A 15,273-nucleotide genomic window follows, 5' to 3' on the forward strand; every position below is an offset into this window, starting at 1 on the left:
ATTGTAAAAACTAAATAAAGCCTTTTATCTTATCATGCGTTGCTTCTATCTGCTTTTAAGAAGAAAAATAAATTAAACGGTTCAATTTCACTCATTGACAAAATGTCTTGCACCCAGACAGCTTCTCCGATTATGAAAAGCTACACCTATCCAGACTATCTCTTAGACAAATATGCAAATGATTGCAGTTGTTAACCGATTGCACTCCATTTAATGCCACTAAAGTGTCCCAAACTCTTTACCTCAGTATCTTATACGGCTAGCAAAACTTTACTGTGTTTTCGGTGTCGTGTTTAGATTTTTCAACGCAAGTCATGCATGTATGACGCAGTTGAAAGCCATCACGGACAGTTGACAGCGTTTGAGAAAGGTCGCATCATCGGGCCGAAGCAAGCAAAATGGTCGTTCTGTCGAAATGCCCGTCTTTTAGGCTCTTCTAACGTTACGCATCGGTGCATCAAAACAACAAAATCGTCGACTCTGTTTCGAATAGTGTGTTTAGAGAGAAGCAGACTGCTACAGGTCGCCAGTGTATCGTCCTTTAGTGACGAAACCCACCGGTGGCCGATTGGATAAAACCATCGAACACTGGTGATTCTGTAGTTGATAATTTTAAAAAGTACAAAAATTTCTTTAAATTATACCGTTGTTCCACAAAAAAATTGTCCATTCCTGTGATATTGTAATCACTCACTACATCGTCGTTAGGTTTGCGCTAATAAAGTTTCATTCGATTTCAGTTTTTCTTTTCTTGGTGCATAACTTTTTTATCAATGAGTGTATTTTGCTTTATTATAAAACGTACTTTACCATTTTTATTTATTGCTATAGAGAAGATATCAGAGAATGAACTAAATCGTGTTCGACACCAGAATCCAGTATTTGTATTTACGTTGTTCCAGATCTTGGAATATCTTGTATATGAAGGTTTTTTACCTGGAAAAAAGTCTGCGTTAAATATTACACCCTAAATCATTTCACAATAGTAACGTAAATTGCTTACTTAATTCTGTGGCTGGAAATGCTCCTGCTATGTCATTCCCATTGGTAAAATATATCGATTGATTATAAGTGGCTAAAATTCGGCACTCTTGTCCGTGTTCTTCGTTTTCGTTATTCAGATAATTGTGATGAAGACTTATGACATCATATACTTTTTCTTTGAAAATATTATTTAATTTATAAATTATATTTCGACTATTAAATATTCACTATTGCAAATAATAATAAGAAAAAAGTTATCTATTATTAAGCATTTATAACCATTTAGTTTTTTCCTATACGTTATTGGATTAATTTAATATAACTGATACTCAAACTCTCTTTTATTCAGTATAACGGAGTGTAAAATTCTGAAAAAAGTAAATGTCTTGCTATGAATATTTTCTTTTTAGATTTCGTATTTGGCAGCAGTATTCGGTAGATTTTTAAGCACTTTAGGATTCTGTGTCTATAAAACTTGACGTTATTTTGACTATTCTAGTGGAAATAATGAAGCATTTCAAATTTCATTCAACTACTATTATTTCGAATTATTGTGTGAGTATTGACAAAGTTTAACATATTTTTATTAAACAGTTTACTTTTTACATGACTTATTCTTTCATCATAACCTAATAAATAGAAAACATACTAGTTACTTTCTCGATCTAGGAGTAGAATAAGAAAAAATATCTACCGGAAGTTAACATATTCATAAAGTGATGTATTGTACCTGTACGGTACAGTACATGATCGACTCTTGTCCATGCATACAGTAATGCCTCATACTAAGAATTTAATTCATTTCGTTTGAACTCCTAATCATGCAAAGTCCGAATCAATTTTCCCATTAAAAATTATGGAAAGTAAATTAATTTATTCCTAGACCCTAAACAATACTCATTTCGATAAATTTAAAACAGCAAACACACATAATTTCAAGTAAAAATTACACAATTAAAACACGAAACAATAAATAAAATACGGAAATACTGTGTAATTAAATCAAAATTAAAATTATTGGTCGCACACTGTCAATTTGGGCATCGTAAACAGAGTACCCGACAATTGGGTGATTCAAAGTAATCGACAGTAACTTTTGCACGCTTAGCAAGCATACCATTCGTCCCATATTTACATTTACAATGTTCTATGTCGCTAAGTTTTGAAAAGAAAATTGATGTAGAAAAATTTCGTTTTACAGAAATTACACTTTTTAGTAAATAAAGTTTTTCGTTATTTTTGTAACTTAAATTAATATAAACGTAATATGTATAAATGGACGTGTTTGTGCCTATATCTCACTCTGCAGCAAAAACTACACATCGCACATGAATCGTTTTGTGTGTGGTAGTAGCCCCAAGTCTCTCATCGTGCCGTGGTAGCGTCTCGATAGCTGTAAGGGTGTGGGAGATATGGGGGTTGAAAGTGGTTGACTACAAAATGTATGACGCTTCAATGAGAATGTTCCAGTTATTTCTAGAAAGTTCCAGAACCTAGAGGTGAAATTTGGTACACAGTTAGGGTACGTCATGAAAATGCACATAAGAAAGAATTTTTCGAAATTCCCCCGCGGGAGGAGAGGGAAAGCATTAAGTCTTAACCAGAAGAACGGCTTCTACTGTACTATTTTAGATGCGATTTTTCGTATTTAACTACGTTTAGTCTTCATCGAGTACTTACGGGTATTAAATTGATAACATTTCAGACATTGTTATAAATATTTTTATATATTTCGAATTTTTAACCAAATGTTCGAACCATTTTAAATTCGAATTTGTTTTTTTATGTTGGTTCGATTATAGAATGATTGTAAACGTTCCAGAAAATTAATCGAATTGAAAACAATTCGTTTGATTCTCAGCAATTCACATTATTCTCAGCGGTAGGTGTTATATAACCAATTACTATGGTTGTTGAAATATTGAATGTAAATAGGGTTTGCTTGCAAAATCCGCGCGAACGAAGTCGCAGATAACGGCTGATAGATATGTGGGTTGAAATTGTTAAGAATGGGAGTGTTAACAATGGAAGTGTTAAGAGAAAATGAGGTACAAGATTTACAGGCACAGATGCAGTTTTTTCGTTTTTGCGGGAAATCGAACATATTTTTAGACCCATCTAAAAATTCTCTGATTAATCTCTGGAAACAGGGGGACCTAATTCTTGCATTCTGTGAAAACGGGTAAGGTTGCTTTAACATAATAATCTTAATCTTCGCTATTGTTACTTTTTGCCCGAGCAATGCTGGACTTATCTGCTAGGAAAAGAAAAGTCTTTTAACGCATGTCTTCTATATTAAAAAAAAACTATATCACATATAACAAACAAAAAAAAAACCCAGCGAAGCGGGTACTTGCAGCTAGTGTACAATAATAACGCAATATAAATATACTTAAAATTACGTTTACATTTGTGTGTTAACTACGTTTTCGTTAAAAATTCATAATTTTTTGTTGCACAAAACAATTAAAAAATATTCTTTATTTCTAATATGCTTCACACTTATTACTGTGAGTTATTTTCGCGGAATGATCGGCATACAGCATATACACGGGGAAGACTTGCATGTCTGCGCCCTCTAGAGAAGGATGCTAGAGAAGGACCTCACTTAAATCGGCATGCCGGTTTTCACCATACTGAATATCTGATTTCGTGGTCTCCCCGGATAAACCGACGCGCCGGACATTACGCCAAAAGACGATACCTGCGAACACGAGAATTTCGTTTACATCGTCGTAAACGCAACTTCTAATATTTTTTCTTGTACGTCTCGCATCATCGGCTAATTTTAAAATTGATTCGCGATTTGTTTTATTATGGTTGATAAACTACTCACGACAATTCTAAACTTTGCTACAGTTTTTTAAAGCCTTTATCAACTTCTGTCGACACATTAACTTTTTTAGTATTGCTTTAACACTATATTCACAGTTCTTCAAATTCCAACTGGACGACTTATTGAATAAAATCAAATCTCACTAACCTCAAAAATTAGTCAAAATTATCATCTTTATCACCCTTTTAACATTTTCGACACTCGTTAATTGTAAATCGTTTATCTGCAGAGATTTTCAACCCATGTGCCACGAAACGTTTTCAAGGTTATTAAATAATTTATTTTCGAAAGAACCCAAACAACAATAAGTATACGTGTCAAAATTGAACCCTCTTTAATTTGATTATACGAGTTTTCATTGTTATAATAAATAAATGTATACATAATAAAGTAAAAAATATATATTCATAAGCAAAATTATATGTGCATAACGCCGGGTCATTTAAAACGAAATTTTCTTCAAAGCAAAAATCTATCTATAATTTTCAAATTTGTTTTTCAATTACATTACTTTTTATCCTAAGGATACGGCAACGTTTTTAATTTTCTCCATCTGTTTGAACTCAAAGGTATAGATTAAAATTACACATGACACTCAGTATATTTTTTCTTGGTCAAATCACCCCAGATATATAAACTACGTAAAAAAAAAAAAAAAAAAAATCGGCATTTGGAGCATTAACAAGATGAGCTTTCATCTATTGCTCCAATATATGTGATAGGATAAAGGAGCTAGATAGAATTAAAAATGTTGATGTATCTTTAGGATATAAAAGTACTCTAGTTGAAAATTTGATAAGAAGTTATACAAAGAAAGGAAATGGTAACAAGAAACAACAAAATAACTAAGTTTACGTATAACAAAAACATGGCCGGTGTTATAAATGAAACAGCGGGCAACAAAGACTCCTAGTTGGTTTTCAAAAGAGCGCCCATCATTTATAGTCTTTTAAGGAATGATAGAGACAAGGTTAAAAAATAATAGAGCAGGCGAAAGTATACAGAATCCCGTAGAAAAATGAACTATTGGGTTTGCAGAAAGAATACATAGGGGTTACATACAGAAACCTTAGTAAACGTCTTAAAGAACACATGTATAATATAGAGAAAGAGTAGTTTTGTACGGCTTTGAGTAGAGTGGCGCAGAGCGAAAAATCAGTGCAGCACGGAAAGAAGCTAGCATTAAAAAACAGGCACACTCACCAACATTAGCGATGAATTTGGAAAAAGTTGAAATTTATAGAAGTAACCTTTTGGGCAATTATATAAAGTATAAGGATGTAACAGTATTACTCACAGCGTGGAAATGTATGGTTGAAAAGAACTTATTAGAAAATCGTGCATAATGGCCATACAATCAAAAACTGATATTGTCAATGTAATTTTTGTCTTTCTTTTTCTTTTTATCTATTTTATTATTTTGTTGTTTTAAATTGTCCGTATTTAGTTCAAAGTATTTTAACTTGGAAATAGCGAGACATTAGACAGGTTTCTAAAGGCAATTATCATGCCACTTTTAAATGCGAATTAAGACTTAATGTTAATTACTTTTTTTATGTAAATAAAAATTATTCATTTAAATAACTATTGTTGTAACCTGCTGCTATTTCAATGAACGACGATACTGTTTTAAATTCACAAAAAATATAGTCAAAAAGAATTAGCTTAAGTGGCAAGTAATATGGCAATAGAATGTTTACAAGCACCACTTTAATTTACTTGATTTTTTCCGCGTAAATTTTTTAAAAAATGATCTGGTGTCTTATTATGGTAATACAAATAAAAAAAATTAAAGACATTTGAATTTTTAGTCTAACCGAAAAACTGAATTTATCCTACATGTTAATACGTTCAGATCCGATTTATTTCATAATTTACCAAAGGTTTCACGTTATCGAGTCTGGTTATTTCAGCTACACCTTCATTACATTAATTTAAATAGTTGTGAGTCTATATCTTATTCTTCATTCTTCAATATATGGCTAAACAATAACTGTTGTTAATAAATGCGTACCCGTATTCTACACATAAAAACTAAAGTTCAATAAACAGACCATAAAATGCTTAGAAAAGCAGTTAGAACCTAGTTTATTTTCGTGCCTAAGGAAAGATTGTAGCAAAGAAGTACCTTCATCGAAAATTTCTTGAACGATGAATAGAAAAGGATAAACCATTCGACTACGGTCAGATCGGACTACGTTAGCTGATTTAAATTCTCTTAGTTTTTATTTTTCGTTGTCATCTAAAATCCCTTGCATACTCCATGTCAGTCGCAACTACGAAAAAGCTACAAAAGCAAATCGAGAATACTATTACAAATTAGTCCGGAAATTTAGAGCAAATCAAGCAGTCAATGTTATGGCAAAGTTCTGTATTTTGAGACTCGATCAGTCCGAGTCAAGTCGACATTTTAGAGTTGTGTTTAGATACTATATATATAGAAAATATAAATATATTTCTTACTAGACTATACAATAAATGAGTCTATTTCGATCGGTCCTTTCACACGCTTTCGTAGAGGTATTAACAAGTCTACAGCGGAACCGTCCTTTTATTTGAGGCTACTTGTCCGCCGACAAATGTAAAAAAGTTAAAAGTCCTCTAGCGGTGGCTTACATAATCTTTAAAAATTAAATTGTTACGTATATATAGGTTCACATTTTCTAAACTTTGGTATATAAAATACATTCAAACAAAGAAAAATCTGTATATTTTTAACAAAGTCCAAATACGATATTTTTGTCTAGTTTAGGTATTGTTTATTTACAACGTAAATTTCCTTAAAATAAAATTAAATAGAATTAACTTCAGTTATCTTTATCCATTTTTTAACGTCACACGAGTGTTTTTTTAAAGGATGTAAGTCATAAAACTATAAGTCAACGTAAATTTGCATATGCCTCTCACTTAGAAAGGTTTTTAATCAGCTTATATCTGGTCAATGAGTCGTAAAGAGTCTTAAACAACAACAACAACAAATTTGTTTTATATAATTTGGGTTTTAAGATAGAAGGCGGGCACAATCGAAATAAGTTTGAAGTGATGTAAAAAGCGTTCCACAGTAATGCAAAGAAATACACTGAACATCGAAATAACTTCTGAGAAGTAGTCTAATTATGAGCCGGACACCGAATAACACGAAAACTTCGTGGCTAACTTAACACTGAAATTTACGTATCGCATCTCTATGTAAAACTTTTCTAAATATACAGCGATTGGCTCTGATTATTGTGAACTACGAAAAAGATCTAAGGCCAACATTTAGTAAAGATAGAAATTTGGCTGAAACAATAAAATTTATATTTAGAAATATCAATCGGTTGAGAAAAATAGTTTTTCGAATTGAAGTTACTCGACTTTCAGTATTGAATTGATACTGAAATAACTAATCACCGGTATAAAATTGATAGGAAACGTTAATCGTAGAATATTTATAATAATTCTTTTGGTAATTTCTAAATATAAGATATATGCTTAAAACTTAAATTAATGAAATATGTATTGTTATTACATGTAAATTATAATCTTTAAAATATTTACCTGATACTCGGGGATTAGTAAAAACGAAATATGTGGTTGAAGGGCGAAATCTATAAAGCAAATAAAGTATTTATATAGAAAAACTCTAAAATATTTATTATATTTTATTTTAATAATAAATAAACTGTGTATACACATTTTTATGAAATTTATTGTTACAAAAGTATGTAGAAATAGTTTACGACCGAACAACGTAACTGTGTTTTAGTGGCGTATTTACAATTACTTTACTGTATAGTCATAAATATATTTTTCAATTTTCGAACTCACGAATTAAAAATAACGTTATAAATTCATTCATATCTCAAAACTAAAAACTAACACATTAAATTTTAAAATTTACTGCGTCTTCTGACATTTATAATTATCGTTATAGGAAAGTTTAGTGTAACAGCAAAAATATTAAAGTTGATTTTTTAATGTTTCTTTTACAAGTTTATGTGACGATTTCACGGTGTTTTTTTTTTTATTTGAAGGAAACCATGGCTACTTACAGAGGTTATAGACTTTCCCTGAACTGTTTCTGTTATCAATTTCTCTTTGTATCCTTGTCTATTTGAACCTTGTTTAGTAATAAGACTTATATAAACTCGTGTGGTTTTCGATTAGCAAATAGAAAAAATTTTACTCACAAGGTCAAAACAAAATATCTTTATTTTTGCCTGAAATTCAGGTGAAAATAAAGGTTCTGTGTGAAGTATCAATTGTGTGTGTTGGCTCTTAACCGTGTAGTTTTATGATTTTATGATTGTTTGAACCTGTTTTTTAACTTCACCTGTTTTTTTTAGAAAAAAAGGTTTTTAAATTTAACACTATATCGATTTATTTGTTTATTTAACATTTAAAATGTTATCAGTTGTACTTTTATCCATATACAGGTTTTTCAATATATCCAGTTTAATCGTGCAATTTTAATAACAATGTATGTTCAATAATCGAATAATATCTGTAAAAAGGGACTGAAAAGGGGTTAACAAAAACTTACCAAACAAAATATAATTCATTTCCTTCAGCTAAATTTTTTATTTAAAAATTTAAATTGCTTAATAGAGCATTTAAAATTTTAATTAAAAAAATTCAATTTATACGAACTCTTTGCTTTGAATCCGTTGTCTAAATGTTGATGTAAATTCCATACGTATACTTCTTTTTGCTTGTTTGAATCTTATTTCCTGAGCGGAAGTATAATTCCACATTGAAATGCGAAGATCGTGTATCGCTGATTTGCAGATGGAAGAATCCTGAAATAAACAATTATATGAAATAAATAATATTTCATAAATTACAACTTCTTTCATCAATTTTCGAATAGTACATCACCAATAATGAATAAACTCAGAATAAATTCAATTTTATTCTTTTAGCACAAGTACAAATGACGTAACATTACTGAACCACAAGTCGTCACAAAATCCAAAACGTTCATTTATTTATGAAGAAACACCTCAGTTTTCGTATTAAAACAAAATATTGTATCGATTTTCTGTCCGCTTCTCTATAGCTAACTTTCCCCCTCCAACAACTAAAACATTCCGCGAAAGGATGCCTGACATTACACATTTATTCTGTTTACATACAAGTAAACAACAGAGGAAATGTTCATTCTCAAGTAAACAGACAATCCTGATCCTGTGCGACAATCCTTCGACGACCTCTTATATCTCTCACCTATCGCGACACCTGGATTAACTGGAAATTCCTGTCGACCGTTATTTCGAAAGGGAATTTGTTAGTTCGACAACCGAAAGCTTCACCACAATATCTGTATGTTAAAAACAGATGTATTGAAAAGGTCTTATTTGTAAAATAAGCAAAATATATTTTTCAGTAAAAGAAAATATAACAGAAACGTGTTGAAATTGTTAAAACAAACGAAATTAATAGAATTTAAAATACTTGTCATCAGTGAGATCTGGCAACCATTACTACAAAATAAAAAGAGTTCATTTTATGATATTCTTCCTCCCTCTCCCCATCCTTCTACTCCCTTTTAATCCACTGTACCATATAAAGTATCAGAATTCCTGATAAGTAAAGTATAAAGCCTTTATACTTTGTTGCTAAATTTATTGGAATTACTGTATAAGAGTATAAGACTACAATTGACGAACTGCTCTGTTTCGAACCGCTAGCTCTTTATCTGCCATCGTGTGACATCACACTAAAAAGGTCTATTGATACTGGTTCTATTCCAATAACAACCAACCTCGAATAGTTTCTGCAACTACTATCCGAAAATTTCCGAAAACTTCAGGAAAGAATGTGATATTCATAAATACCGCATGCTACGGTAGGTACAGTACAGTACACACCGTCTATATCGGACATGCACAAATGCGGCTCTCGCTGAAAGTGTTAATTTCTGTTTTTTATTATTTTTTTACAATTTTATTTTTATAATTTTGTAAAAATATCTTTATTAAAAAATTCAATATTTGTTTTATATTATATAATAAAATCGCGCGCCTTACCATACTATCCGCCACGACAGTACAGAACTGCGGCTCCCATGCATTTTGCAAAACCTACATTTCGGCTCTCCCTGAACTCTTGCTTGCTCACCCCTGCTATATATGTATTTAACTAACAAACTTTAATAAAAAATGGAATATATAAAATGTACAATATACCGTTAAGTGTATTTTTTCATTATCAACATTATCTTATTACCGGTATACAGTATATTGTAAAAGATAACACTCATTAACGAAAGATTGGTATCTTTCGTCAATGAGTATTACAAGTTATATCTCGTTGTATCACAAGTGTAATTTGCATTAAAAATTGAACCATTCCAAATAAATATTTAAATACTTTGTTAATGACGGACATCACATGGATATGTCATATACGCAAATTAAATTAATTAACGCCCTCGAATAATAACCGCAGAGAAAATATGTATTTTGAAATACTGTAGTAGCAGAAGCTATTATTCCAATAAAACCGGTATTCGAGAATTTTCTTGAAGTGTTCGATGGAATCTCGTCAATAGCAAGTCTGGCTAACTGGTTAAAGTTACGAATCATCTCTTACAGTGTGGGAATTTTTTATTTATTTAAAAAAATAATTCATACCGTTAAACCTAAAATACTTACTTTGTGATAGAAAACAGTTCCATATGCTTCTCCACTTCTCTCTAAGCAATTATTTTGACAAAATCCCCTGAGAAAAATTTAAAATTTAATATATGTTTTTGCAAAATTGAATTTTTGTATAAATTCGATAATTATCATATCTATTATTTTAATATATTAATTAATACACAATTCGCAGGATGAAAATTTATAATATTATAAAGCAAATGGCTGCGGATAAGTTTTAACAACAAAACAATTTATGTGAATAACAAAAAAGGCAAAAAAGAACTAAAAAGAAAATAGAACACAATACAAAGATTAGAATATATCTTCCGCTCAAATGCGAAAAAACTACGAGTATAAACTATCATCACTTTTATATAGTTTCTGTAAAGTGTTTCAGTGGTAGCGGAAATTTTGTATGATTCACTAATCCTTCCTCGGTTGCATCTGTCTTGACGTCCTTCTGCATTTGAGGCGTTATCCGACGTTTTGCCACAATAGAGTGACGACTTATGAAAAATGTCTCGGATTCGTCACCTGAATTCAAATCCGGGTGAGGAATCTGAGAAATTTTTCGTGGGTGGTTTGTCCCGGACATGCCGGACCTCTTTCCTCATCACCCGATGGACCAGGTAAGACCTGTTGAATCTGATTAAAACGTCCTCTTAGTGTCTATAAAGCTGAAAGAGTGAAAAAAAACTAAAAACAAAACCCTCCTTCTTACTCTATGCTCCTATCGGAAACATTAAGTATTTACTCTTCGTAACAGACAGAGCATTCTACTGTGAGTGATGTGCTTTTCGCATTCGGAATAAATCGGTAGTCAAACATCGAACTCTCGATCAGTTTCCGAAACAAACAACACTTTCCGTTAGCGTGTGCGTGCATGCGTGCGCGCGCGCGCGCGTTGGTGTGTATGTGAGTGTGCCTCGCTGAAGCTTTATAACTCTTGTGCCTTTCGTCGAAAGTTTGTGAAATTTTGTAGACAAGTTTGTATATTAAACGGAAATGTTTCTAAAAACTTTTAGGAAAATACTACCTTTGCTTTGGGAGATATTAAACGAGCGAGGCTCCAAATTCATCTATCCAACCCATAGTCCGGTTTTTCGTAAAATTTCTATAAATATTTCCTCTTAATATACAAACCTCCCTAAAAAATTTCACAAATTTTCGACAAAAGAGCAGAAGTTATTAATCTTCGAAGTGAAGAAACTAACATCCATTCATACAGAAAAATTCCCAATTTTTTTATTTCTCGACGTTTCAAGCTCCCAAGACCAAAACATCTTTATATGACGATGAGGTGGGGTAATATTTTTGAAAGAGTTAGATTACTCCCATTTTTTACGAGTAATCATTCGCATTACTAATTTTATACTAATTAATTACTAATACTTTGCTATCATTATTTTAAGTCTTAAAAATAATGGTAGCAATTATTTGAGAGAAAAACAAAGAATGCGGAAAAGTACAACAACAACGTTGTTGTACTATTTTTTCTCAATTCGTCATACAGCGAATATAATGCCAAGGTACTTAGTAGTAGTTAAATGAAAGGAATTTTAATAAAATTACAACAGAACGTCATTAGATCATCATTATACTGTACCATTATTAGGGAATCGGATTGTTACGTAAAACCATAATTTTTCTTGAATGACATACATAAAAAAAACAAATTTTCGATGATCTAAAACCCCTTAATTAAGAAGTTCTGAAAGCATATAAAACTATATTTGAAAAGTTAGAACATATTTCTTACATTTTCTCCATAACAACATAATTTTGAAATAAACTGGATCAAAAATAGAGAAAATATTTAAAAAATAGTTTACGGCTGATTTTAAATTTAAAATCAAAGAGAGAAATCCTCAATCAGTTCGCTGTTTCTACTGTACTTACAATTTTCATTATTATTAGTACGTATTTATAGTTACCGTTACAATAGTATGCTATATACTAGTAAAGTTTGTTTTCTGTTTCACATTTTAGACAGATTTCTCGAGTTTGTATTATGGTCGAACCATATCCAAGCTTAGCAGCTAACTGCAAGGCAAATGTGGAGAGTTCGGATTAATATATTTTCCACGAATAATGAGGTTCCTCTATGTCGATCCTATAATGAGGCCATTACGTGTGAATGTTTACTCACACGTTACTCAGCACGTTTGTACAGCTTCTCGCCAGGCTGCGTTATATAGAAAAGATAGGCAAATAGTTTTAAATGCCGAAAAAATTAACCGAGACCATCAAAGTCTCCATTTCTAAAGGATTTATGTGGCCCTGTGATCATTCCTCGTATCCCCTTTCATAAACTAAAGAACAAAGCATTTAAAGCATTTCTAGAAAAATACTGTGGCGAAAAATATCTGATGAACCGACTTTAAGAAAGGATTACTTACCAGAACAATGAGTCTGCTCAAAACAGCTCAAAAGGTAAAACATTTGCTTTAGGTGTCGGTGAAACCACGGACTTTATTGGAAAATGTGTAGTAAACGTCATTATTCGAGCGCTAGATTCAGCATTTAATACCAAGGTGACGACAGATGAAAAAACATTTTAAATTTATACATTATTTGTCGAGCAAACTGATCACTCAAAGATTGACAAAACAGTTAATCACCCGATGCATACCTTTCAGCGGGGATCTAATACGAGAAAGTGCTTCTTTGAGTAAAATATAGCATTCTATATGGTGAAAGCGGAAGCGGCATTGAGTGGTTTTTTTTATCCGAAAATGCTTCACTGTACACGCATAGATCACGCATTAAATTGTGTCTGTAAAAATTATGTGAAAGCTTTCCAAACATTAATAATTTAATGTGAAATTAATAATCTCCAGCGTAAAACATTTTTTGTACAGGCGCATCCAAGAAGACAGGAGTTTGTACGGCAACTGCCCGTATCTCATTGCCTCCCAAACCTGTAATAACCGGGTTGGGTACCTGGGTAAATGTTATTATGCTGATAACTATTTCAAGCGTTAATTCGGATGATGCAATGAGCGTAGATGTCCAGAGTTGTTTTAGAGAAAGTACTATTAAACATGAATTAGCTTTCGTCAAGTAGATTTTAAATTTCTTGAAAATGCTATAACAACATTGGAAGAAAGGATGCCGTTCTGTACTGCTGTCAGTTTAATTGAAAGCGTAAAAGACAGACTTGGCGGAATTCAAAGAGCAGTAGCTAAAAAGATATACGAAAGATTTGAATTTGTTCTAAATAAAAATAAAGGATGGAAATATATGGACAAGCATATAACAGAGCAAATTAAACAATTAAAGCAATATTTTGATACGCATTGCAACCAGAGAAAATTATATTCTATGCAATTGATTTTATAAATAAGCCAATATGAGGGAAAAAATTAATCGAAACATATTTGAGGTTATCAAATTTTTCGGGAATATTTTCATACTTTTACTGAATATTTTAAGCGCATATTTTCGATTTTGTCAATCTAATAATAGCAGAATATCATTAGAATGACACGCTCGATTATTTTAATAGTAATACCTCGAAACACAACAATCTATATCGTTTTTTAAATATAAATCATTCTGCTGGAAAGAAATGAGTCAGAGGAACTTATTTTATTTTTTGTCGTTAATATGATAAAATACTTTGAAGATAAAAAAATTAACGAGGACTAATAAATGAAATCATTGTTAATTACAAAAGACAATGTAAGTTTCTTAGAATTCAGCCAGATACGTACATTAATGCAAATTTTACATAATTAAATGTATATGTAACAACTCGTAACAGATCTTTAATTGTTTTTGTTCTCCTTTTGTTCTTGTTCTCCAGAACTTTTATTTTTTCTTTAATTGACTCCATTGTGAATTTGAATTTTTATACTTTATTAATATTTCAGAACTTAAGATCGGCAAAATCCTTTTTACAAATTTTTTACAATATTTTTAATTTTTACTATTACGTAATTATTTTGTTTTCTCTTACCTGCATCCTTCCGAACAACTATAATCTTTGAATTTTCTGAAACAAGAGATGACTCCAATATACCTTTCTAGAAAAAAGTAATACATTTCAAATTATAAGATACTTGCATCAAGTTTATTCGTATAGATTATTGAATGCTTGTTATTTACGAAATTACAGTAAATAATTTCGTTCACATTTAATAAAATTACTAATAAATTATATAATAATTATATAATTTAATTACTAATAAATAAATTACTAATAAAATGACAACATGATTTCACTTTTATATTATTATATTTTAAATACTAGTGCTTTTATTAATCCGAACTGCCTCTAATGTAATCCATCCTCCACAAGAACGCTGTTGTTAAGCTTAATAATGTTAATTTTAAAAATATATTATTAGTGATAAATTATTATTGTGAAAATAGCTTTTTAAAATTAATAATCGATTATAATATACAGTATGTATCTTCAATAATACAAATTACATAGAAAAAATTTAAAATAAGTTTTATATATTATAGTATAAAATATAGAAAACTTATTTTTTCTATGTATAATACTGTGATTATAGAATTACGACTCGGAGTGGAATCCAAGCGACGTAATTTCATTTACATCTCTGTCACAACGAATTAAAATACATTTCGGGATTTATTTATTAACAATTTTATTACAATTAAAGTTGGTCCTGTTACAGGGGCTCGATTACGTAATAAAATGAATATGTTACCATTGTTACTATTTTAACAGTTTAAAAAAAATACTGATTTGTTAAAAAGTTAATTATTTTAAATACATTATAATTAGTAGGCAAACATAAATAATTTGTCTACTATTAATTAATTAATTTGATACGCTTAAATAGCAAATGATCC

The 15,273-nt window shown here is 30.8% G+C and overlaps 1 protein-coding gene across 1 annotated transcript in view; it reads right to left on the minus strand.

Annotated features, from left to right (window-relative positions):
- Positions 1 to 14,474, minus strand: part of LOC136973553 (uncharacterized) — a gene marked incomplete at its 5' end in the record, with an annotated part of 40,172 nt that extends 25,698 nt beyond the window's left edge. The window contains 6 exons of the mRNA XM_067268283.1: positions 811 to 936; positions 1,004 to 1,159; positions 7,361 to 7,410; positions 8,453 to 8,601; positions 10,459 to 10,525; positions 14,408 to 14,474. Coding sequence (XP_067124384.1) covers positions 811 to 936; positions 1,004 to 1,159; positions 7,361 to 7,410; positions 8,453 to 8,601; positions 10,459 to 10,525; positions 14,408 to 14,474 — 615 coding nt within the window. The remainder of the gene's footprint in view (positions 1 to 810; positions 937 to 1,003; positions 1,160 to 7,360; positions 7,411 to 8,452; positions 8,602 to 10,458; positions 10,526 to 14,407) is intronic.
- Between the last annotated feature and the right edge of the window lie 799 nt (positions 14,475 to 15,273).

This window comes from Centruroides vittatus, unplaced genomic scaffold (genome assembly GCF_030686945.1).
Source record: "Centruroides vittatus isolate TY-2023 unplaced genomic scaffold, ASM3068694v2 contig_3206, whole genome shotgun sequence".
Taxonomy (NCBI): Eukaryota; Metazoa; Arthropoda; class Arachnida; order Scorpiones; family Buthidae; genus Centruroides; species Centruroides vittatus.